At 37.3% G+C, this 25,431-nt stretch overlaps 1 protein-coding gene and 1 non-coding gene across 2 annotated transcripts in view; both read right to left on the bottom strand.

Moving 5' to 3' along the window:
- Positions 1 to 25,431, bottom strand: part of Top1 (DNA topoisomerase I) — an 86,096-nt gene that overhangs the window by 5,713 nt on the left and 54,952 nt on the right. Inside the window, exons 9-18 of the mRNA XM_003467756.5 lie at positions 19,587 to 19,702; positions 15,196 to 15,317; positions 14,129 to 14,251; positions 12,364 to 12,551; positions 11,958 to 12,102; positions 4,497 to 4,640; positions 3,451 to 3,636; positions 2,501 to 2,569; positions 1,862 to 1,976; positions 157 to 284 (exon numbers count right to left, since the gene is read on the bottom strand). Of these exons, the coding sequence (XP_003467804.2) occupies positions 157 to 284; positions 1,862 to 1,976; positions 2,501 to 2,569; positions 3,451 to 3,636; positions 4,497 to 4,640; positions 11,958 to 12,102; positions 12,364 to 12,551; positions 14,129 to 14,251; positions 15,196 to 15,317; positions 19,587 to 19,702 (1,336 nt within the window). The remainder of the gene's footprint in view (positions 1 to 156; positions 285 to 1,861; positions 1,977 to 2,500; positions 2,570 to 3,450; positions 3,637 to 4,496; positions 4,641 to 11,957; positions 12,103 to 12,363; positions 12,552 to 14,128; positions 14,252 to 15,195; positions 15,318 to 19,586; positions 19,703 to 25,431) is intronic.
- On the bottom strand, positions 23,936 to 24,039 carry LOC111756187 (U6 spliceosomal RNA). The gene has a single exon (XR_002790663.1). It is a non-coding gene; the product is annotated as a U6 spliceosomal RNA (small nuclear RNA).

A 25,431-nucleotide genomic window follows, 5' to 3' on the forward strand; every position in this document is an offset into this window, starting at 1 on the left:
TGTCTCCATTTGTTTATCTTTTGCTCCAGAGCAGATCAAGATTGACCTGCTGATATCCGAACCCAAAAGGTTAGATTACAAAAGTCTCTCACTTTTAATATCTGCTCAAAACTGACATAGTTCACTCTGTGACCCCATCATCCAGACACAACATACCTTAGACTGCAAGTTCATCATAGACTTCTCAAAAGTTTTTGGTGGTGCCCTCTGATGGTTACAAAGAATCGCAACAGCTCGATTGGCCCGGTTGTAAGACAGAATCTTTGCTGGGATGTTCTCATCAGCTGTAAAGAAGCATGACAATAAGAGAATTCATCTGTACTACAGATAAAGGTCATACACAAAGTAGATCCTCTAGTGGTTTATATCTTGGTTGCATTGATATGATCAAGCTTCTGCCAAGCCATAAAGTCAAAATTTTATAGTCCATGGTTTTCATAAGAAAACGACAGTAGAAGTTTCTGTGTTAAGTCTAACCAGAATAAATTCCTATCAGAAGAGGAATTCATTCATTCATTCATTCATTCATTCATTCATTCATTCATTCATTCATTCACTCATTCACTCATTCGCGGTGGCATTCTCAATGCTGCCTATGTTAGTTCCAACTTCTGGAATCAAGTGATTCCCCTGCTTCATTCTCCCAGCATGCAAGGCTTATCTCTAATATTTTATAAAATTTTTATTCATACATAATTGCAATACGTAACGATTGCGTTCATTATGGGGAACTGATACACATATGTAACACATCTCAAACCCTACCCCCCTTTTTGACAAGCATTAGATTCATTTATTTCTTATAAATCCTTATAAAGTTGATTCTTCAAATAACCAGACTAATAACTCAAAAACCATATAAAACATCTAAAGCAATTATGCTAAATCAAGGTATACTTTTAGATACACTGTTCATGCTGGATTACAATAATTGTTTTTCCCCTTGTCTGTTTTTTTTTTTTTTAAATTGGTGTCGGGGATCGAACTTACAACCACATGCTTGCAAGGCTGGTGCTTACACCCCTGAGCTAAATCCCTAGCCCCCTGGTTTTACTTTCTATTTATGTATTTTCTCACATAACAGCATACTACAGTGAAAGGTCTACATTTCTTTCCACCCAAGGAATCTGGCCGGGGAAATTTCTGCTTGCCTCATTTTCTGCCACCCACCTACTGTCTAATGTGACCACCAAAGAAAACATGGAATAGTGACAGAAGTTTGTAGAGGAGAGAAAGATGGGGGGACCTTAAAGTTTTTATGTTTAAGGTACAAAACACTATGTTGTTTAAAAGAAAAAAATTACAAACATCATCTAAAAACATTTTCTGCTTACACTATGTGGCATTATTTGTATTTATTACCCTAAACATACCATCTCTAGCTTATCTGGCTAATATTCTAAGACTATCTGACATATTTACAGAGGTCAGTGGAAATTTTTTAGTGACTGGGCCCCAGGGAAAAAAGCCTATAGATCTTGCTGATATCTTCTGTAGCTAGTGTTGAAAACTTACTTACTTATATTGGGGGTAGAGAAGACAGAAACCTTAGCGAAAGGATATGCTCCCATATTTTTTTTTGGTAACCATGACAACTTTAACAAAAAATCACAGCATTATGTCTTCACCATGGGAGCTGTTAAATAACATAATATATACAGAACACAAAATGCAGGCATTTTCAGAGCAGATGGAATGCTCCTGTCAGCATTCCACGAAATTAATCTAGAAGTTGGGGTAGGAGCAAGAGAATAGCACAGAGCTTATGTTTATACAACTAAGCCTTAACTCTCTGCTAGAAGACTAGAGGGAAAAATTTTGGTCACGGCCCTGGTAAAAAGTATGGCCAAGCAATACTTACGGGCTGTGAGTTCCTTTAGCTGCTGCTGTAGCGTGATGGAGGCATTGTATGTACGAAACACCTTGGCTGTCAAGCCCTCCATGAGATCCTGAAGGTGCTTATTTAGAATACCAGTCTGAAAGAGACAAAGCAACAATAAGGACATGCAAACTGAGATGAAAGACACACAATGCCACCCGCTCTGGCAAGACCTAAGAGTCAGTGATACCACAATTAAGAGTCAAAATCTTATCAAGTTTACTGGCTTTCAAGAGGGAAGAAGAAGGAAAGTAATTCTACAATACAGGATTTCACAATGCCTCCCTCCTAAAGTACAATCTGAAACAAGACTAAAACAAATTCGTCTTGCCATAGACAGCAACAGCAAATCTTGGTTTTTATCTGAAGTGGCAAGACATGCAGACAATGGAAGGCTCCACAGGAAATGGGACAATAAAAGGTAAAGCTGTCTGCTCCATTCCTCAAGGCAGTCATGGATTCACTGTGTGCCCTATGGGACTAAGAGTACACCAAACGCCACAGAAAAGGCTCAGCTAAAGGGAGAACCTAATCAACCACCTGGCAGCCCTCTCTTTTAAGAGTTTATGAGGCTCTGCCTAGGTGTCCCTTCAGCTAACTCAGTGTGCTTTGTCCACTCACATTAAGTCTATCAAACAGATCGTCCTCAGGCTGCTTGTTCTCCATAAATAACTGCAAGTTCTTAAAAACCTAAAAGAAATAAGTGAAATTCAATTATTATTTTTAAACCTCTTACTTTAGAACTAATTTCAAATTTATAAAAACTTGCAGAAAAAAAGATACAAGAACCACTCATATATCCTTTAAGAGATTCTTACTATATTTATATTTATGTATGTTCATACATAATTATCTAAGGCATTTTTAAGTAATTACATTACAGTCGTTTAGCAATAAAGATTTCAGTGTGTGTCCTACGAACAGTAACACTCCTTTACATGTATAGACATTTACACTGACACACATACTGTTGCCTATTGGGCTGGTTACTAAAGCCATAAACCAGTGATGGCACATTTTTTAGGACTTTTAATGACACAAACAGCCCATTGGAGCATGTGTCCCATAGGTTCACCATCACAGCTATACTCTTTAAGTCTGTTGTTCAGCATAATAATGTGGGAAAGAGTAAGCTGAGGGTATAGAGCTGTAGCACCCTCTACAGTCATGACTCGAGATTTGGAAATTAAAGAGTTACCATTTTACTCAGTTAGAAATTGGTGTGAAGCTGTGCAACACATGCAAGAGGGTAAATGTGCAACATGACCAAGGGATGCTCTGTTATGGTTAAATCACAAAACAATGTGCCTCAGTTCAGTCTTACATTGACCTTGCTGTAGGGGCTAACTCTCCTATGGCAAGGCTCTATGGCCCTCATGCCCAGGAAGACATTACAAGTTGGGGGACAGGGAATAAAAAAAGAGGTAACTAGCACACCAAGCAATACCTTCCCCCCTCCTCTCAAGTCATTTTTGCAAAGTGCCAAGGATACAAAAAGCTCTCAATGAATGCTTGTTGAATGCAAAACTGAATAAAAAATAAGCTATGGAATATCAGACACATTAACTTACTCGTTTCTCAACTGGGACTTTGTTATAGTATCTAATGGAATCTTTCCCAAGGAAGTCAAACTCAACCACGTATTCCTGACCATCCAATTCTGGGTGCAGGTTGATATGCTCCACACGAAGTGAACAGCAACCTACAGTGTCTGCGGTTTCTCCTTCTTCCTTCTCATTTCCTGCTCTCAGAGCAAGCTGCTCAGAAACAAACAGATAAACAAAACATGAGGGAAGGAATATAAATCTCATATGATTTTCCAAAAACTCCAAAACAGAAGCCTCTCAGTTCTCTTTGGGGACACAGTGCCAGTCTGTACAACATGAAAAGTACATCTGTTGTGTCAACACTTCCAGGAAAGTCACAGAAATGCTAAGCTTATAGATCCAATTCTTTCCTATACTCCATTCTTGAATATGAAGATAGAAGAAAAAAAAAGGCTATAGTTGTGATAAACTAGTGATTTATTTAACCAATTATATGGGTTATACTTTTTTCCAAAAAAGGAAATGAAATAGAGTAACAAACAGGAGAATTCACTGCTAGTAGTAACTAATATTAAGCACTCTTTTCACTCAGTTAAGTAGTAACTAACATTAAACACTAATTTGTGCAACTTTTGACTCCTGCTGGTTTTTTTTTTTTTTTTGTGCCAGAGATTGAACTCATGGCTTCGCATTTGCCAAGCAGGCACTTACACCACTGAGCGAAATCCCTAGCCCCTTGTGCAACTTTTGATTCAGTTACACACAAACATATATTACTATGTATGTCTGGTTGGAATGCAAAGTAAATTTCTTGTGAGTCACGTTCAAAAAGTTTAAAACCATTTTAGTATTTTCCACACATTCAGATTCATGAAAATCCTATTAAGCAGACCCCAGAGAGCAGCACACAATATAGATGCCTATCTCTCCACAGTTACCTTCCATACTAGACTGGACTTAACGTGCCACTGTTTCCCTCCATCTTCCAGTCCTGGACACAGGGCCTAGGGCAGAGCAGATACTCCCTACCCTACATCTGTTAAGCTAAGCTGACAGAAAGCTGGTCCTACCTTGTCAATGAAATACAGTGCTACAGCTCTCTGCCGGACTTTCATCTCTTTGGACTTCCAGTCTTCTCGATACTGGTTTCGGATCTTATCCACACACTTCTTCAGTCGCCGAGCAGTCTCATATTTCTGCCAATCTTTCTCACCCTGCAAAGACCCAACCCCAAAGGCAGACTGCTTAGTGATGAGAGAGTCAACTTTGAATATTCAAGTTTAGAGTTCTGAATCAAAAAGCAGGAACTTTAGCTTAAGCAAGGCTGAAAAAGCACAGAACTGAAGAGACAGTCAAGGGATTTAACATAGCGAGAATACATGCTGTTCCACTTTCATTATGAAGTACAACTAGTGCCTGTCCAGTAGAATTTTGCTTTTCATTCTATGAAATGTTCATGCTTTTAGGGAAAGCCCATAAGGCATGTCTTAAAAACTGACTTCTGTTAAAGCAAGATAAACTTCCACATTCCCTCATCAGCACCACAACCTTGCTGCCCAATCTGTGATGCAACAGCTGTTTCCGGCTAGCTCTGACTTCCATTAACTCTCAGACAACCATTCAGAGTTTGATGGAGCTGTCAAAGAAGCAGAACCAAAGACAACACACAAATTACCAAGGAACCTGATAATTTCCAGGAACGGCTTTAATTATTCACCATTTTCTAATGTAGGCATTTAAGAGTATGCCTTGATTAGACTGAGGGAAGATTTTTGTTGAAAGAATTTTTAACATGAGAGCTTTTGGTGTAAGGTTTAAAAACTGATTCTGAAGCCAGTGAAGGATTGATGTATGTCATGTGCTTTAACACGTGACAAGACTAGAAATTTAACAAAGACAGCAAATAGAGTAGAGAACCATGTTGAGTGAAAAAGAGATTTAGACTCATAAACAAGAGAGGACTCATTAATACTGACTGAGAAAGATGAGATTTTAAAAAAATCTTAAGAAATCCTGCACAGGCAAGGTATGCTACAAAAGACACAAAACTGAATATAACATAACACAAAAGTTTGGGGGGGGGGATATTTTTCTGTTTTGTTTTTGGGGATAGGGTTTTGCTCTGTAGTTAGGCTGGTCTGGAACTCCCTATACATTCTCGGGTGGCCTCAAACTTGTGATGCTTCTGGCTCTAGCCTCCTGAGTCCTAGAATTATAGGTATGTGACACAGCATCTGGCCTAGGAAAGGATCTGAGAATCCAAGAACTTCTGACTCCCTGACCCCATAACAAAGGACAGAGGTAGTGGTTTCCAATCAAGCATACCTCGTTTTCACCTATGACTTAACTGCATGGATAGTCCTTAAGACCCAAGAACTATGGTCAAGTTAAGCAGCCTTTGTGCAGGGAGCAAGAAATGTCTATTCTAGTTCCCAACAAGTGCTCAGAAATTATAGCTTACATGAATATGCTACGGAATCATCAGCATTTTCCTACAAATATGTTTATGGTTACACAGTTTGGTAGAGTAAAATAAGAGGTTCAGAAATTACATGCTTTTGCGGGTGACTTTGTAGTTATTAATGCAAAAGAAATAGCTGTGCCTTTATTTCGTTTTTTTTTAAATCGGTACCGAGGATGGAACTCACGATCACCTGCTTTCAAGGCAGGTAACTTATGCCGCTGATCTAAATCCCCAGCCCTTGTGCCTTTATTTCTTGAAGAGCTGGACTTTTCTCTCAGGTTTTTGTAAGTATATTTTGACATTTAAGAGGGTGAAAAAGTGTGATGAGAAGTCTTCACGCAGAAATCAATAAGGAATTCTATGACAAACTGTTCTTATACATTCATTCACAGAAAAAACTGAACCTGAAGGGCTCATGCAAGTACAGAATCCAACAAGTAGTGGACCTCACCCCAATATACAATATCCTCCAAAACTTGTCTCAGAGTTTGCCTGGGTTACATTTACTCAGTTCCTTAGGCACTAAAATTTAAGGGAGGACTCAGGCAAACAAGGTTTAGGAAAACCCAAGATGTCATTCACACACATAAGATAACACTAAACCAGCTTTTCCTTACAGGGTTGGCTGAGCTTCTGGAACAAAAATTTAAGTTCTCTCAAGTAAGAACATTAGGATAGGGTAGAAGCAGATCAATCAATCAAAGTCCTTCAGGCAAGATCTCATCAAAGTATCTCATGTTTACTTGTATTGGAATTTAAACACGGAGCTTTTAAACTGAGATGTATCACAGCCCTTTCTTATTTTATTTTTTGACAGAGTCTCACTAAGTCACTAAGGCAGGGCTCAAACTTAAGATCTTTTTGCCTCAGCATCCCCAAGTGCTAGGATTATAGGCCTATGCCACTATGCCCAGCAACAAACAGCTTTCTATACATACCTATTTTAAGGTATATTTGTGTTTTATTATTTGTAAGGTTCTTCATATGTTCTGAATATAAGTACTTTCAAAAATATCGAAAGTCTTAAGTACATTCTTCCAACACGTTATTTAAAACATTAAGCTACAGGGGCTGGGGATTTAGCTCAGCAGCATAAGCGCCCGCCTTGCAAGCAGGCGGTCGTGAGTTCGATCTCTGGTACTGATAAAAAAACGAAAAAGACAAAAAAAAAAAAAAAAAAGATACTTGGCCACCTTATATTTGACAAAGGGGCCAAACATGTTCACTGGAAGGATAGCCTCTTTAATAAATGGTGTTACAAAAACTGACTTTCCACATGCTGAAGACTGATACTAGACCTCTGGGTATTACCATACGCTACAGTCAAAATGGGTCAAAGATCTAAATATTAAAACAGAAAACACTAAATCTGCTGCAAGACAAGGTAAGTAGAAATCTTGGAGACACAGAGGTGGGCAAAGAGTTTATGAACAAAATGCAAGCCACACAGAAAATATTCTCAGAATCAGTAACTGGGACCTCATCTTATTAAAAAGTTTTTGCACTTCAAAAGAAATCACCAACAAAGTAAAAGAAAACCCACAGAATGGTAAAGAATTTTGGCCAACAGTCAAAGTCCCTCAAAGGACTTATATCCAGAACATACAAAGAATTACGAGACACTAAGCAAAACCCATTCCAGAAACTGGCATCTGACATGAATACATGTTTCTCAGATGAAGATACACGAATGGGAAATAAATACATGAAGAAATGTTCACCATCATTGGCCATTTGAGAAATGCAAATTAAAACAGCATTGAGATTTCATCTCACTCTAGAAAGAATGGCTGCCATCAAGAAATCAACCAATAACAAATGTTGGCAGGAAAGTGAGGAGAAAGGAATACTTCTCCACTGCTGGTCAAGTGTAGGCTGGTGCATTCACTGTGGAAATCAGCATGGAGATTCCTCAAAAAACTCAGATTGGAAGTTCTGTTTAATCCAGCTATCCCCCTCCTGGGTATTTTTCCAGAAAAACTGAAAAGTCATGTCACAGTGATATATTTGCACCTATGTTTAGAACAGCACAATTTTTAATAGTTAATCTTGGAAATAACCAAAATGCCCATTAACCACAGAATGGATGAAAAAGATGGGGTATTTTTGCACAATGGAATATTGCTCAGCTATAAAAAGAATGATCTTGGGGCTTTTACAGGTAAATGGAGGCAACTTGAGACTATACTTATAAGTGAAATAAATCAGATTCACATTTGTAAATATTATATTGTCTATGATAAAAAAAAACCTGAAAGAGTAGTAAGATCCAAAATGTACGACCGATATTGTAATAATGAAAGGGAAAGGAATTGCTTCAAAGGAAAGAACAACTTGTAGATATACATATATAACTGTATGTATGTTTAAGTGTGCAAGATAGATAACCACACTACTAAGTTTTTGTTGGTTCACTGAAAAGAATGGTTTGTGCTATCATTGTTTGGATTGTCTGTTCATTTTTAATGCTTTGATTTTGTAACTTAACTACTTCTAAGATAACTATATTATTAACTAGTGATGATGTTATTCTTTTTGAAATTCTGTATTATTTCTGACCTTTTTTGTTTTACTTTTTAAAAACATTAAATTATTCATTCTGAATAATTTTAACTTTAAAATCTGATACTATATAGGTTTATGTCTACAGTTTGATAAGTTCTGGCAATTCATATCTTCTATAATTTACACTTTATCAAGATAGAAAAGTATCTTTCGTTCTAGAACAAAATTTTATAGCAACTCACCACTGATTCTTTATGTGATTTTTATCATAAATTAGTTTTGCATAATCTATATTATCATACAAAAAGAATCATATGATACTGACTTGTGCATGTATAACTATTCCACACTGTATTTATTCTCCTGTCATACTTCCAATTTGAACTCTTTTTTTTTGCTTTTTCGGTTTTTTCTCGGTACCAGGGATCGAACTCACGACTGCCTGCTTGCAAGGCAGGAGCTTATGCCGCTGAGCTAAATCCCCAGCCCCAGCACAGTATTCTTACGAGTTCAAATTGGGGGGCTGGGGATTTAGCTCTGCGGCGTAAGCGCCTGCCTTGCAAGCAGGCAGTCGTGGGTTCGATCCCTGGTACCGATAAAAAGGAAAAAGTCCAAAAAAAAAAAAAAAAACTGTGCTGCTATGAGTATTTTTGTATAAGTGTTTCTGTGGATATATGCTTTCATTTCACTTGAGTAAAAATAACCAAAACTGCAAGTGTCTCGTTTTGATTTACATCTTCACACCACTAATAACAATAAAGTTGAACATCCCACATGCTTATTTATTGGCCATTTTCATTCAGTATCTTGCTGTTTTGTTTCAAGTCTTTTGTTCTTTTTAAGGAGGATGTATTTCGTATTACACAGTTATAGGAATTCTTCATTTTTGCAAGTATTTTCATGTTCTATACATAGTGAAAATATTTCCTCCCAGGCTGTGTCTTAGATATTTATTTTCCTATTAGTATTTTTTGTTGAATATAAGCTTTAAATATGAATAAACCCCATTTTATGGATTGTTTTACTGTTAGTGCTTTCTGTGTTTGAAGAAATACCATCTAGGGTCATAAAGATGTTTTAATTTTCAGAAAGTCTATATTCATCTTCGATAAACTGATTTAAGACTTTTTGCTACTCTGGAGACTGAACTCAAGGCCTTTTAAATGGGTTACATCCCTGCCCTTATTTTTTCGATGTAGGGTTTCGGTTAGCTGCTGTTGCCCATGCTGGGCTTGAACTTAAAATCCTCTTGTCTCAGCCTTCCAGCAGACTGGGGTATATTCTGCGACATCCATTTTATAATAAGAAGACATGCTCAGAATATTATAACTTTCAACAATACACAACAGATCTCTCTTATGGGTGTGTATGTGTGTGGGGTTGGATGCAAGAGCCTCAATGCATGCCTGAAACTGCAGTTAGTACTGAACTCTCTATTATTTTTGCTATACAAATAGTCCCATGATAATGTTTGATTTATAAATTAGGTATAGTAAGAAATTAACAATATTAATAAAACTGAACAATTTAGGATACAATTGCCAGCATCGGTGCACTTTGGGGCCACTACTAAAGAAATTAAGGGTTACTTGATAACTGCAGCAGTCATCCTCACAGCCAAGATGATGTAGGAACTGAGTGAGAAGATAGCATACACAGCACAGGTACACTAAACAAAGTGATGATTTGTCTCGCAGGTAGGACAGAGGAAGAGGGAAAGATTTCATAATGCTGCTCAGAATAACATGTCATTTAAAATAGACGAACTGTTTACTGCTGAAAATTTTCACTTAGTATTTTCAGAGCATGGTTAATAGGTAACTGAAATGGTGGCCAGCTAACTGCAGAAGACACTACATTATGACTTATTTTGTTTTTATAATAAAATCAAAATCAGACAGAGTTTGTAATGGTATCTACTCCTCAGGTAGCTACTTTTATTACCACTTTTTTCCTTTCTCTTTTTGAGATGAGTTTCACTATGCATTTAAGGGTGGCCTTAAGTTCACTCTGCAGCCCAAACTGGTCTTGAACTTGTAATGATCCTCCTGCCTCAGCATCCTGAGTGCTGGGATTACAGATGCAAGCCACCACATCCAGCTTTACCTTTAAAGGGGCACAAGCACATACTTTTAAACTCTTACAAAAGTGAAAGTTCTTAATAGAGAAAGGGCAGGCATGTATACTTGATACTAGGAATGTCTTAAAGGGAGTAAATATAATGTCAATATTGATCCTAAAGTTTTGCTTTACTTCATTTAAAAGGAAACTCAATAAATTCTACTCATAAAGTTAAGGCTGGTTTGAAGAATCTTACTTTTATGCTTTTTTGTATGTGTCTAGCTTATCTGGGATCTGAGTTTCCTTGGCTAAAATTATAGATTCCAGAAGGCAGAATGCTTTTTTAATGCTATTTTAGATTCTACAGGCACTGAGGTACAAGGTGGGAGAGAAAGGAAACGAAAACACTCACCCAGTATCTATAGAATATAAATCATGGGCAGAAAAAGCGGAACAAAATAGGATGAGCATGCACAAAAAGATGTGAATAACTGCAGCCTCTACAGTGTACGCTACTGTCACTTTCCAACACATACCACCATCCAGGAAATGCTGAAGACACATTTTGTTTGGGGTTATGAGTTACGATAAAAATGAATATTCAGGTAAGCAAAGTTAAATATCTGCCACTGCTGATCTTCACTAAACAAACATTAAAGAGACTATTTCAATAAGAAAAGAATATTCAAATGGTAGGAGACACAAGAAATAATGACTTCATAAAAATTAATGAAATATGTGACAGTGATAATTACTGAGTGGGGAGAGGGTTGGGTTTTATGGATAATTACATTTAAAATAAAAAGTAAAATTTGGGCAAAAGAAAATGAGATAAGGCACATTTTATTAGGGAAGGAAGATTGTGGGATTCTCCAAAGTAGAGTACACAGCTGGCTAATGAGAGTCCAAGACTGTTTATCCTTCAGTAACTATCAATAAGGAATCACACATTCATTATGTAACATAGTTCACAGTGTACTTTTGCTCACAGTATATCATTTAGTTCTGGTACAATCTACCTAAAATGAGACCCGATGAAGCCAGAGACATCTAAGATTTTACATGTTACCCTTTATTTCTGGGTTCAGAGAAATTGTATTTTTTTTCTCTGAGACAAGAAAGATGAGGAGCAGCTGTGGGAGAAGCCAGTCTATGTTCAACACACTCTTTATCCCTTTCTGATCACTAGACAGTAAGCAGACACTGTGAAAGCAGGAACTGCATCTGTCCTGTTTACTAAAAACGTTTCTTAGCACTGCATATACACTGTATCTGGCACATAGTGGGATCTCAGGAAATGTCTATGAATAAGTGAACAATATTACAGTGTGAAGCAAAAAACCCAATACATCCTAGAAAGATACTTGATGTTAGCCAAAAAATGACTTGCCATTTTTCAGTGAGGAGAAATTTAAATGTCAGTTTACATAGCAAGAATATTACATTTCAACAGAGGTTATCAGCCAGTGGGGACTGGCTGCAGCCCTTAGCTAATTTTTACCTTGATTCGTGAACTGGGATTCAACATGATGTATTTAATGGAGCCCTGGATATTCTCTGTCCAGGAGACCAACCAAGTTACTTTATTGTCATGCCTGACCTCTTTCCACTTATGTCCTGGAGGAGGAGAAGGAACCTTGGCATCTCTGTGAAAATAACCAAGTAGGAGGGAAGAGAAACAAGTAAGAAGTAAGTTCTCCTTTTTTGACTCCAAGTACACGGTGAGCATGTATTTCCACATTTTCTCATTAGGCAATGTTAAAAAAACACATGGAGAACTGTCCATGGAAACACAAAGCTGCTCCTAAACATCTCCTTTCCAGGCAGCCCTCCGTGCCTAGGAGACAGTACTTGCATTCAGCAAGGTAGGAGCCCTCTCTGTACCTGCCTGGGAAGGCTGTACTCACTTGCTGCAGTTTATGATGATGTCCTCGGGCAGGATCCTCCGCTTCAGCATGCCCATCTTGGGGTGGTTGCCTCGACCACGAAATAGCCCTGGGGGCTCTATCTTGAAGTTAGCAATCCTCTCTCTGTGGTTATCCATAACACAGAAGCCATACTCTTTTAGTAATTTTTCATTTTCCTCTTTGATTTTCTGGAATACAGCAAGAAAGTACTCAAAATAGATTGAAACTGCTCTTCTCTAACTTATTTTTATCTCCTGTGGGAGAACAGGTCAAGATGCAGTCCAACAATCACAAAGTGGATTCAGAGAAAGAAAACCTCTAGGTTTTTCAAACTTACATAAAATTCCCTAAAAGATCTATCTAGAAGAACTGACTCCAGCTACAGAGTCAAAATGAATTTTCGTATATTAAAGGATGCTTCCTTATGCACGTTATCTGGGCATTTCTAAATATAACTTTACAATTCCACACCCTGTGAGCAGTCTAACACAGGCTAAAGAAAATTTCTAAAAGAAAATAGCTCTAGAATTATTTAACTGAACAACATTTCATATGGGTTTTTAAACCCAGAGAAAGCCGTCTTCAATTCTTTCCTAGGTATATGGATATTTACACACTTCCTACTTAGAGATCTTTGCTATACCACGAAAGGGGGTGGGAGGGTATTTTCAGCGGCCTCATCCTCTGTCATCTCTTCTCTATCTCACACATGTTATTTGATGACTAAGTCCTGCTCCTTTGTGGGTGGAAAAAACAAGGTTTTGCTAGCCACTGGTGCCTTAGATAGGAACTCTTATCAAGATAATGTTTATAAATGCTTCTTTATCTGGATCACTATTCTAAGAACAAAGCTCTAAAGCGATCTTTAAGTTTAAAAGCATGCCAAAAATAAATATATAATACACTAAATTCCACTAATTTAGAAAGCCAGGGATAAGAGCCACCTGAGACAGAAAAGTCTGATCCAGTTATTCTTAAGGTAATTTAGTTAGTATTTTAAAGTTTGGCCTAAAAAAATAGCCTAAATGATGTAAACATGAAAGCTCTTTGGTTGGGCATGGTAGTGTACACTTGTAACCATAGCATCTGGGAGGCTGAAATAGGTGAAGTACTATGAGTTTGATGCTAGCTGGACAACCTTGTCTCTCGAAACACCCAAAAAAGTCCTTTGAAGTACTGAAACTATCATCAGGATTGAGGGTCATTTAGTCTGTTTCAGCCATTCATATCTGCCACTGCTGTACAAAAGCAGTCACAGTAAACATGTATGTTTCCATTAAAATTATTTACAAAAACATGCAGCCTATGGAAAAAAAAATATGTGCTTCAGCAATGAGGATGATCAAGACTGGGAGAAGGCGATGGCTAAGCGTGGCTAGAATCCAGAGTAAAAAGACAATCACAGGACAAGGAGGTATAGAGTCAGTATGACTTCATCTGTTAAATCCTCATATCCAATAGTCATTGTGGAACAGGTTTGCCCATTCTTAAATACTGTGTTAGTGAAGTTGCTAACTGGTTTTTAGGTCAGTGAAATACCAGATTCTCACTGTAAGCTACTGAGCAAAGAAAGTACTTACTCACAATTTTAAGTCTAAGTAGAACTCTTAGGAAAATCTAGACTTTATTAGTCTGCAATTCCTAAATCTTTAGTATAGAATAATGTGAAATTACTGAAGTCAATGTATCATAAGCAGCAAGAAGCACATTAGACGAATAAGCAGTATTTTGTAATTCTTTAGAGGTTTATTAAATCCTGCAGTACCAATTTTTCTTCCTTGCTCATCTGTTTTCGAGCTTCTGACTGGGCCTTGAAATACTGGCTCATCTGAGTAAAATCACATTTGCTTAGGTTGGTGATGGTATTCTTCTCTTCGTTAGTCATTTCCTAGTCAGAAAGCAGAGACAAAAGAAAACTATAAACACACTAAGTCCTAACGTTCCTTGCAATTATAGCAAAGCACCATTTTTTCAGCCAAAAACATGTAGAAATAAATCAAAACTTTGTGATTTTGTTCTTTAACAACATCCAACTACATATATATTTAACATAAAGATGTTTAAATGACTTATGATTGACAAAAATTACTTTTATGTAATCTCTTGGGCTCCCTGGCAAACTGCCACAAACCCCCAGGGATATGAATACAAGTTTGAGAAACAGCACAAATACGTATCAAATATTTTAGTAACAAGATTACAAACTCATTATTTCTTAGAAAAATTACCTCTACTCTACATACTAAATTTTTTTTCAGAGCTAAGTCAGGAGGTAAATCTTAGTTTAGCCTTGATTCACATTATTCAAATTGACAATGACATTCCTAAAAACTCACCTACACATGTATAACATGTGAATTCACGAGCAGAAATTATATAAAGCAAATAAAGCAAGAATCAAGACAGAATGGGATGTCAGATTAACATCTCTCTCTGCAACAGCAGAAAGAAGGTAGTCTTATAGACACAACTATCCTTAATGCAACCGGATTTGAGGTTTTCTGTTAGGCCTAATCTGATGAACCCTTTCCTGTAGTTTTATGATAGCTGAGAGAAAAGGTAAGTACTCTTGTTGGGTAGAAACTTCATATAATATAGTAACTCTTTTTATTTTTATTTTTTTTCCAGAATTGGGAATTAAATTCAAATGTCTGCACATACCAAGAAAGTACCCAACCACTGAGCTACATCCCCAGCCCTTAAATAACTTGTAATAAAACTCAAAACTAAATTTTACATCAGCAATTTTATTTGTAAAATTATAGTATGTATTTGGTATTTGATTCAATATTTTTACAAGCTATTACAATATTAATACATGGGCTACAATACCTTTCTCCAATCTTTAAAGAAATTTTTCCTAAATATTTCCTTAGTAGTATATTCATGATCGAGCATTTTTGCAAAGAATGTAGCTATTTCTTCTGCTTTGGGGCTCAGCTTCATGACTTTACCTAGAGGAGAAAGTGGTTCAAAAAAGTGATATATACTATTGATGTTCTCAGTATAATTACTGAGTGTTTGAGACCTATTTAATAATAGGTTACCTCTTGAGGTATACAAACGTCTGGTGACACACGGTTAAAACAACAAAGACAACACACTGATTTATATCTACTTGAATAAATTCTCCTTCCCTTTACCAGATATTTACCTGGGTCGTTGGAGACTACGCCAGTTAATTGTTCCCGGGTACCTGCTCAGGACAGGGATAACCTGAAGGCCCAGCCACTCTTCCTTTTCCTTTCAGCAAGCGGGGTCCTTTACATCTCTTCAATGGTTTTTAAAAATCAAATCCACAGAGGGACTCCTGCCACTGCTAAGCTAAGCAGCTTCTATTCAAGAAGGGGAGGAAGGGATAGGGCAGGAAGTGGAAAAAAGAAATCGTGGGGAAAAGAAATAGGCATCTTTTTTCTTCAAAGTTAGGTGGGTGGAATATAAAATTAAAAACAAAAAACTCATAGCAGGGAAGCCCAGATTTCCCATATGAAAAGCCTAAGATCTTCCTACACATCAGAGGGTGGTTTGTAGGTCAAAAGCACCAGGACCACAAGGGAGCAAGTCAGACTACAGCACTGTGAGACAGGCTTTAGACCTAATGAATCATAAACTGTACACTAGCTAAAAATGCACAGCTTTGAAATATGGGTAGTGTGCTACCGTCTTTTAAGAATAGGGTTCATCCATCAGGATGGCTGGGGTTCCTGGTAGCATGCAAATGTTTCTGTAAAAGCAACTCTAGAAGAGCCCTGATACTTCACAATGAAAGCAGCTAACTTGTAAAGAAAATCTGGATTGGGGCTTTGTGCACCTTAATTAATTAGAAGAGCAATTAAAGGAAAGTTGAGTACTTCGGGGTTAAATCTACTTTCCAGAGAATATACTTACTTTTAAGCATACTTTTATGTCCAATTTTTCTTTTCTTTGAAAATCCAATTTTACATCATGATCTAGAACAAGCCATGCCAAAAAAAGGCATTTGGCTATCTTATAAATGAGGCTAAATATAATTCCACTGCCTTACCATTATATAGGTATTAGTCACTCGATGAAAGAATTTCTTATAGAAATCTAAAGCAACCAAAAATCCATCTATTACAAAATTCATCAGACATTTTATCCTTACGATTCTAGGAAACTTACCATCTCCAACAAGGAATATTGGTAATTATCCAAAAAATTGAAACCCCAGATAGAAACTTCTTAGAAGCCATAATTTAAAAGGCCAACAGGTGGCGCGGCTTCCCTTTCTCAAATGTCCATAAGCTTCTGCTTTGGAAGGAAAAAACTTTGACAAGAATAAGCTAATTTTAGGTTTTCAGGTCTTTTCTAGAACTCCCCTAACTCAGGCCTAAAACTCAAGTTGACAGAAAAAACTAACATGCTTCCAAATATAAAGGGAAAATATATCACTTAAGAATAAAATTAATGAACTATAATAAATAGCATGAAAATGCAAACTGTTCTCCAGTATGTCTGGTATAAACCAAGTATTAATAGTGTTTGGTAGGCAGAAGGAAACTTCTGGGACTATTTCACTTAACTCTTCCACAAAAGCAGCAATTGTGACTCCTCTTTTTCTAAATGAGCTATAAAGAAATGAAACACCAGCTCCCTGCAGCAGAGTGGGGGGAGGATGATGAATTGAAAGTTCCTGGCAATGGCAGTACTTTGTGGAAAAGGCAGAGCTCCAGGAAAAGGAAACTGCTGAGTCAGAGCTGAGACTGAAGGTCTGTAGAGGCAGCATTCACTGTTTTCAGTAAGCCCCCACCTCCCTGGAAGGTTTCAAAGGAAATCTGAGAATTTTCTCTAGAGAGACAGGATAGCACTTATATTTATCAGTTTGGACTATTAAGCCAAATACTCCTGACTTACTGCAGAGTGGGAGTTTGCACAGTTAAAGGCAAGAAACCCAAGGGAAGATCAAATGAGAAAATGCCAGAGCCCTGGAGCTGGAGCTCTTAACATGGAGAACTAAGCAACAGGGAGCGGTGGGGGGGTCACAATGGATCATGGTGACCAGTCCTCGGCTTCCTATTTTGAAAAATAACGGAAACTCCAGAAGTAGGAGATCTGGCATTCCCACCTAGCATTGTAATCTCAAAGAGATTCTTTTCCAGTTGAGCTTGTAAAGCTCTTAGCCCAGACTAGGGTTACAGAATACCCACACTTTTACAAAGGTCGTCTTCAAGTTTCTGGGCATTTTCTCTTTTTGGTTTTAAGTAGAATGTAGGAGTCTCCAGGAATGACCCAATGTGATAACCACAGGAACTCTGTCCTATGCTCTCTGGTTGACACAAATCAAACTACTTATCTGATATAAGGATATACCATTGATACTATAAAGGTTTTGTTTTGTTATAAACTTCCTAAGATCAGATATTAAGTCAGCTACATTATCCATGGTTGGATCTTTGTGTTTGAACACATTCAACATATACATCTCTTCAAAAAAAAGAATTCTGGCTTCCAAGTGGGTACTTTACTCACCTACAGATAGACCTTCAGCATCAACTGTAGGTTAAGCATCCCTTATCCAAAATGTTCAGAACAAAGTGTTTAGGATTTGGGCTTCCCCCACCCCAGATTTTTGAATATTTATATAAACATAAGATCTAAGATGAGGGTACCGAAGTCTAAAGATGAAATTCTTTTGCTTCATACAAACCTTATATACATAGCATGAAGGTAATTTTACATAGCATTCTTTAATAATTTGGGGCATGAAACAAAATTTTATTTGGTGTGGATATTAGCACCCCAGAATATTTATATTTGCAACTTCCAGATTTTGAAATCTGGGGTGTGTGTGACCTATGTACCACCTAAGTGTATGTGGCCATTAGGCTACCATTTACGGACAAAAAGATGCACCAGAGCTCTTGAGCATTTGCCGTTAACATGCTGATAGTTTTCGTGCCCCATGTTTCTCAACATTTGGTCAGCAGACCACTTGGTTCAGAATCACACAATCCCACCTCACAATCTATTAAATGGGTACAAAACAACTTTGGTAAATCTTCAAAGCACATGAGGGTGTAAGGAATAAAGGTCAGGTCATTTCTGGATAGAGCTCTTGGAATGAAAAAAAAAAATCAGCTGAAAATAATCCAGATGAACTACAATGTGAACACAAAACAGAACAAAGGTTATTCTCAAACCTTTCAACCTAAGGATAGAACTACCAATAAGCCTTAATAGACAACTCCAAGGGTTCTAAGAGACCCAGACAGGCATTTCTTTAAAACAGCTCATCACTCTTGACTATACAGTTAAGACCCAAACTTATGAACAAGTTCTGTCCCAGGAGTACATTCATGAATCAGATTCATTTGTAATCTGACAAAGTGAGTATTATACAGTACACATGTGAAAGTTCACAACTCAAATGGTCATAAATCAGGGACTTACTGTACCTAGATCGCCAGCAAAGAGTTGCACTATGTAGCACAAATGACAGATTCTACCTGCCCTAACTAGATGTTGATGGCAGACTAACTGTCCGCCAACTACTACTAGTATTCCTAAACAACTTTTATTGTATTATCTTAACTAAATAATAGTACCATTCAAATGAGGCTTTTATAACAACTCCATTGCACACAGTAGTTTCCTAAATATGAAGGTTAGAAAAAGACTTTCAATTGTGGACCATGGCTCATGAGCTGTTGTTCCTCAAAAACTTTATGTGCTCAAGAGGCAGGGCTTTTGGGAGGGGTGTGCAGCATGAGGGTATGATACTCATTAGTGGATTAGGTCTACTAATGAGTTTATAAATAAATGTGATGTTGGGAGGTGGAGCCTGGCTAGAGGTGGGCCACTGGGGGCATGGCCTGGACATGTCTCCCTCCCAATTCTTCCCTTCATTCTCTTTCCTTTCTGCCAGATATGACATGGGCAGCTCTCCTCCATCATTCACCTCTGCCATGCTGTACTTCTTTGCAGTCAGCTAACAATGGAATGAAACACAGGCCAAAATAAACCTCTCTTCCCTTTGTCTTGGGTGTCCTAGTAATAAGGGAAGTAGCTAAGACAGTCAAGTAGATGGATCTTTTCTTGGATTATGTAGGTAAGATTTTAGCAGCTCCTTCCTCATCGTACTTTGTCAGCAGCAAATGGGCCTTTAAGATTTAGAGTTAACAATTAAGGATTCACTTGTAAATCTCTAAATAGAAGCAGCCTATTTTTACGGCCAAGAATTAGACAACCTTTAAACAACTCACCATCATAGTAAAACTTGACACTTTCTGGAAGAGGCTCATATGGTGGCGCAAACACAGGACCTTTATGTTCGAGGAATTTCCACTTGATGCCTTCAGGATAGCGTTCTTCTTCCCACCTTTCAAAGATAAGCACAACCTCGTTTAGTGATCCTCTTGTCTAATATAGAAATCACCACTTATTAAATGCCAAAATAATTATCCGCTGAACTGACTGGTACTCCTTCAAGGTCTGGATCAAAATAACTAGTATCTTTCACTTTGAAAAAGTCAGCAGTAACAAAATTAGAATAGTCACATGAATGGAGGGAAAATCCAATTTAACAGTTCAGGTCAAAGACAATGGGTATTAAAGATCATCATTCAATGAGCTTATGACAAGTGAAATGGAAAGTTATTCTACCACAATGCTCAGATAGTATATGACACAATGGTATTATTTATGCTGTTGATATATAGCAAAACACCTGCTGAGAGTAGAGACGCCAAGTCAAGCTACAGGAGGAAACAATCCTATGAGAAAGTGCATAGTATGATAAACAAACAGCCCCCTCCCAAAAAAAAAAAAAAACCCCAGGGAATAAAGATACAACTAGGGCACACTGCATTTAAAATTCTTATAGGTTATCTACTATCTAGGACACACTCACAAATAAACCTAAAGCTCTGTTCAGAGGAAACAATTCTTTTTTTAAACTTTTCATTTAAAAATGATCGAACTGAGCTGGGCGTGGCAGCTCACGCCTGTAATCCCAGCACTTGGGAGGCTGAGGTGGGAGGATCATTGTGAGTTTGAGACCAGCCTGGGCTACAAAGTGAGTTCAAGACCAGCCTGAACTGCATAGCGAGACCACTGTCTCAAAAAAACCATAAACAAAAACAAAACAAAAAGGTGTGATACTTCACAAAATATTTCAGCTAAATGTCTACATAAGCTGCAACACAACTTTATTTATTTATTTATTTATTTATTTAGGTACCGGAGATTAAACTCGTGACCTGGTGCTTGCAGGGAAGGCACTTATACAACTGCACCAAATTCCCAGCCCACGCCATACAACTTTAATAAATACTATTACCTGACACAATGGACAATTCCCCAGTATCCCATGGCATTCAAAATGACCATAATCTAATTGGAAATTACATACTGCAACACATGAATAGGTGTCCAAAGTCTTGCTTTCTCTTGAACGGTACATTCTGCCACCACCTTCATATTTTTTAAAGGATTACCAGATTTATCTTATATATAGTGATTTATCTTATATATATTTAGAACTTAATATTTTTTCAGTACTTTTACCTTAAAATATTAAGACCTATAATTCTATACAATCCTTTTGAAGGCAACTGTTTCTTTTCACTCATTCCTAGCCCAATATTTTAAACAGCCAATAACAATTACATGTATGCTGTAACAATAGTACTATGAAACCGAACTTTATATATGCCTATAGTCTCAGGTTCTTGGGAGGCTGAGGCTAAGTACTGAGTACTGCTTGAGCTGCATTCAAAGATGGCCTGGACAACACAATGAGACCCAATTTTTTCCAAAGCAAAATAGGAGTTTGAGGCAAGGGAAATTACAAGTTCAAGGCCTTTTTGACCAACTTAGTGAGACCCTGTCTCAAAATATAAAACCTTAAAAAGGGCTGGGGATGTATGCAGCTCAGTGGTACAGCACTTGCCTACCATATATGCATAGCCCTGGGTTCCCTACTGATTGGGTCGGCACTACCCTAATCTCAGTAGCCTAGATAAAAATATAACGAGAGGCAGAAAGAAGCTGCTCACTGGTTTTCTTGCTTGCTTTAATGCCTACAAGTTCTGCGCACCATTAACTGTTTCGCTGCTGTGATGCTGCTCTTCCATGTCAGCCTGTTTTGGTGCCGGCTGTTTATGGACTGAGACCTCTACAAACTGTGAGCTAAATAAACCTTTCCTCCTTTAACTTTGGGTGTTGGGCATTTTATCTCAGCAATGAGAATAACTAATTCACTGATAAACACAAAATAGAATGGTGGTTACTAAAGCTGGGACATGAGGCAAACAGAGTACAAAGTTTCAGTTTACAAAGCAAATGTGAGTTCTGGAAATGAACTGGTGGTGGTTATGGTTACACAGTAACATGAATCTATGCATATTCTTAATGCCACTCAACTGTCCATTTAGAATATGAAGATGGTAAAATTAATGTATTTTAAATACATTTAAATAATTCTTTAGAAAAATTTAATAACATCTTAGACCTGGAAGGAGCATTAAAGATCTTTTATAATCAATTTATCACTTTACAGATAGCAAGTTGACAGAATCTGTTGTTAATGAAGAGAGACCTAGACGCAGGAATCCACCCAGACTGAGAATATACTAGTTCTCTTCAAATACAAAAGTATTATATATGCATGCAACTGTAAAAGTATTTTCAAGGAGCATTATCTGTTATAGTGGTCTTAACAGATAAAACTGATTCAAAATTTTATGTTTCTGCTAATTCCAGGACTTGGCTTCATTCTTCTCAACTCCAGTATTTCTAAATTAAGACTCCAAACTGTTTTTATAATTCTTCCAGTTTTAAACATGGTTTAAATAGAAGACCTACAGTAATTTCTTTACCATTTAAACAAATCAAGTTTCAATGACTCACTAAACACTAAACCTCAACTTAATCAGAAATATAGAACATATCCTCCAATACACTGTTAGACTGATCACCAGTACTGATGGAATAAAATCATACAGTGCTAGCTTTGTAGGCCACCTATTAGTGCTTAAACTCCCCCTCTCCTTTCCTACCAAAATTAAGAAAAACATGTATTACATAACGAAATGCCCCTGATGGCTTGTATTATAAATTGAAGTTAGGTATCAATTTTATAATGAAATTTGCTTGAAAGGAGGAAGTTGGAAAAATGTTGGAAATGTGTGTAACATATTAAGTATATTCCATATACCTTTTGAAATCAAATTCCCTTAACAAGCATTTCACATAACTTTTAAATAATAATTCCTTACATTTTTCCCCTTTGGGAAAGTTCTGGAACTGAACTCAGGATCTTGAGCTTGACAGGCAGGGGCTTTGCCACTGAGGTATATCCCAGGCCCAATTCCACACATTTATTACATTTTCCCTTTGCTGAGACACTTGAAATTCCATTTAAAGTCATATCTAGTGCCAGCAATAAGTGTTCCAGTTTCTAAGTCTATGTGCAAAGAATCAACTACTTCAGAATAATTTGGGACTTTGGTTCCAGTAGGTCAGCCCTGACACAAAAGTGTACTTAACTCAACTGAAACTGCATACTGCTAAAAATGGTTAACAGTTAAAAACAGGGTCATAGGTTAGATTTTCCTGGATGAATCTAAGTATAGTGCTACCACTTGCAAAACAGTTTTAGTGGAATACTGTAATAACCACAACCACCACCACCAAATCCACGGGGATTTGTGAGCATTTTCCCATCTCCACAATTACCAAAGAAAAGAAAATGTGGATTAGAGTAAGTTTTGTTCTGTTTTTGGTGAGCAGGAACATATCTACAGACTTTGAATAAAGATAAAACAACTGCACATCTGCCAAACTGGTAATGTTGAATGGGACAGCAAGAGGAATACTAAAAACTGAAAGTATTTACATTTATTTAAGTGTCCAAACTAGGTACCGGTGGAAGTCAGAACTTCAGACTACAATGGGAAGCCTAGAATCACTGATAAAAAAGCTATTCATTCATATTCTGTATTTCTAAAAACTTCCATTTTTCTGCCGTTAGGCATTGCATAACGAAAGGAATGCATAAAGTTGAACAAAACTTGAGAAAAGTTATGTATTAAAAGCTGTAGAAAAGCAGTACTCAACCCAAACCAACCATTTTTAAAAACATGTCAGAGCTGTGGTAGTCCCATGCCTGTAATCCCAGCAGTTGGGAGACTTAAGGCAAGAGGACTGCTGTGAGTTCAAGGTCAACCTAGGCTACAGAAGTGAGTTCAAGACCAGCCTGCACTACATGATGAGAAATTGCCTCTCCAAAAAAAGACTAGCCAGCTCATTTTTAAACAAGAGAAACTAAAGCCATTTGAAAAGCTCTATTTCCATTTTTTCCCTTTAAATCCTTTTCTCTTATTCCTCTTCCCATTTGAAAAGTTCTAACTGCTATTATCTGTCCTTTATTTCACTCTTTATATTTTGGGTTTCTTATACATAAGAGAAACCGCATGATAGTTAAGCTTGTGTGTCTGACTTATTCATGTAACCCTGTGTTCGCTGGGTACAGTTATCTATGAACGCCTCAAATGTATTCTTCATGGCAGAGCAGTATGACACTGTACAGAAATACCACCTTTTTTTTTTTTAAAATATGGAACGCTTCACGAATTTGTGTGTCATCCTTGCGCAGGGGCCACGCTAATCTCTGTATCGTTCCAATTTTAGTATATGTGCTGCCGAAGCGAGTACAGTACCACCTTTTCTTAATCCACTCATCTCTTAAATGGATATATAGGCAGTTTCCAAAATTTAGCCAATATCAGTTGCGCTAATGGGCATAGGTATGGGTGTGTCACAGTAATACGATGACTATTTTAGGAAGGTACATAGAAGGGTATGGTTGGGTCAAATGGAATTTCTATTTTTAGTTCTTTGAGAAAATCTCCATAACTTATCTCCACAGTGGTTGTGCTAGTTTACATTTCTACCAACAATACAGAAGGGTTCCTCCTCCCGCCCCCAGTCTCACCAGCATTTGTCAAATGGAAAGAGGATCAAGCGTTAAGAGGTAGCAAGGAGAGATGGAAGGGAAAAGGAAGGAAGATGCACAAAAACTCTCCACAATTAATGTAAACATTATGTATTGCGAACATATACTAACAAAAATACACAATTAATAAAAATGAATACATTAAATAACAACTAATGCAGAAAAAAAACCCTAAAGCCGTATCTCAGAATTAACGTGGAGCAACACTGATAATTTCAACTACAAAAGCAAAATTAGGTTACTAAACCCTTCAAAGGTATCTAATTCTACACACACAGGCTGGACTAGGAAGAGTCTTGGGCCCAACAAAAATCAAAGTTCCAAAAGAAGAAGGGAGACAGCAGAAGCTCTTAATGAGGAAGAAAGACAACAGACACTTATCAAGCACCACCACAGAATAAGAGATACAACAGACTAATGAATCACTAACTTACCATTCTCAGGACTTTCAACAGTAATACCTAATTTACACAACCACTTTATTTTTAAAAATAATTTTGAGGTCATAAAAACCTTTCATTATTCTATGAACAACCTCTTGGAGAGATCACTGAAAACTTGATTAGTTTATAAACAAATAAAACAAAAAAGTAAAGTAACATTACATATCCTTTTGGTTGTTTTTTTTTTTTTTTTTTTTTTTTTTTTTTTTTTTTTGTCTTTTTCCTTTTTTATCGGTACCGGGGATTGAACTCATAACTGCCTACTTCCAAGGCAGGTGCTTATGCCGCTGAGCTAAACCTCCAGCCCCGTCCTTTTGGTTTTTAACTCTGACTTCTGGAAAGAGAGCATTCCTCTAGCCTGTGACCTTTTTCTACACTTCCTTTTAACCCCAAATGTGACACCAGCATGTCAATCATTTAGCCAACCATTGCTGTGTGGCTTCTGCTCTGCTTCCACAAACCCCACCCTGTTCTTTTCCCTTCCTAAGAAGTGCTGGGAACATCACTATTCTAAATGATAAAAGTCATTAAGAGTAAATAAATGCACACACATGACTCTGGAAGTCACATACCAAACTATAAACAGAGTCTAGAAAGAATAATGGGATTGAAGAAGAGAGGTAAAGGGGAACTTCATTTTTTCTTGTA

The sequence above is a fragment of the Cavia porcellus genome, unplaced genomic scaffold, assembly GCF_034190915.1.
Source record: "Cavia porcellus strain 051 isolate PalLab524CR breed Dunkin Hartley unplaced genomic scaffold, mCavPor4.1 scaffold_5, whole genome shotgun sequence".
Classification (NCBI taxonomy): Eukaryota; Metazoa; Chordata; class Mammalia; order Rodentia; family Caviidae; genus Cavia; species Cavia porcellus.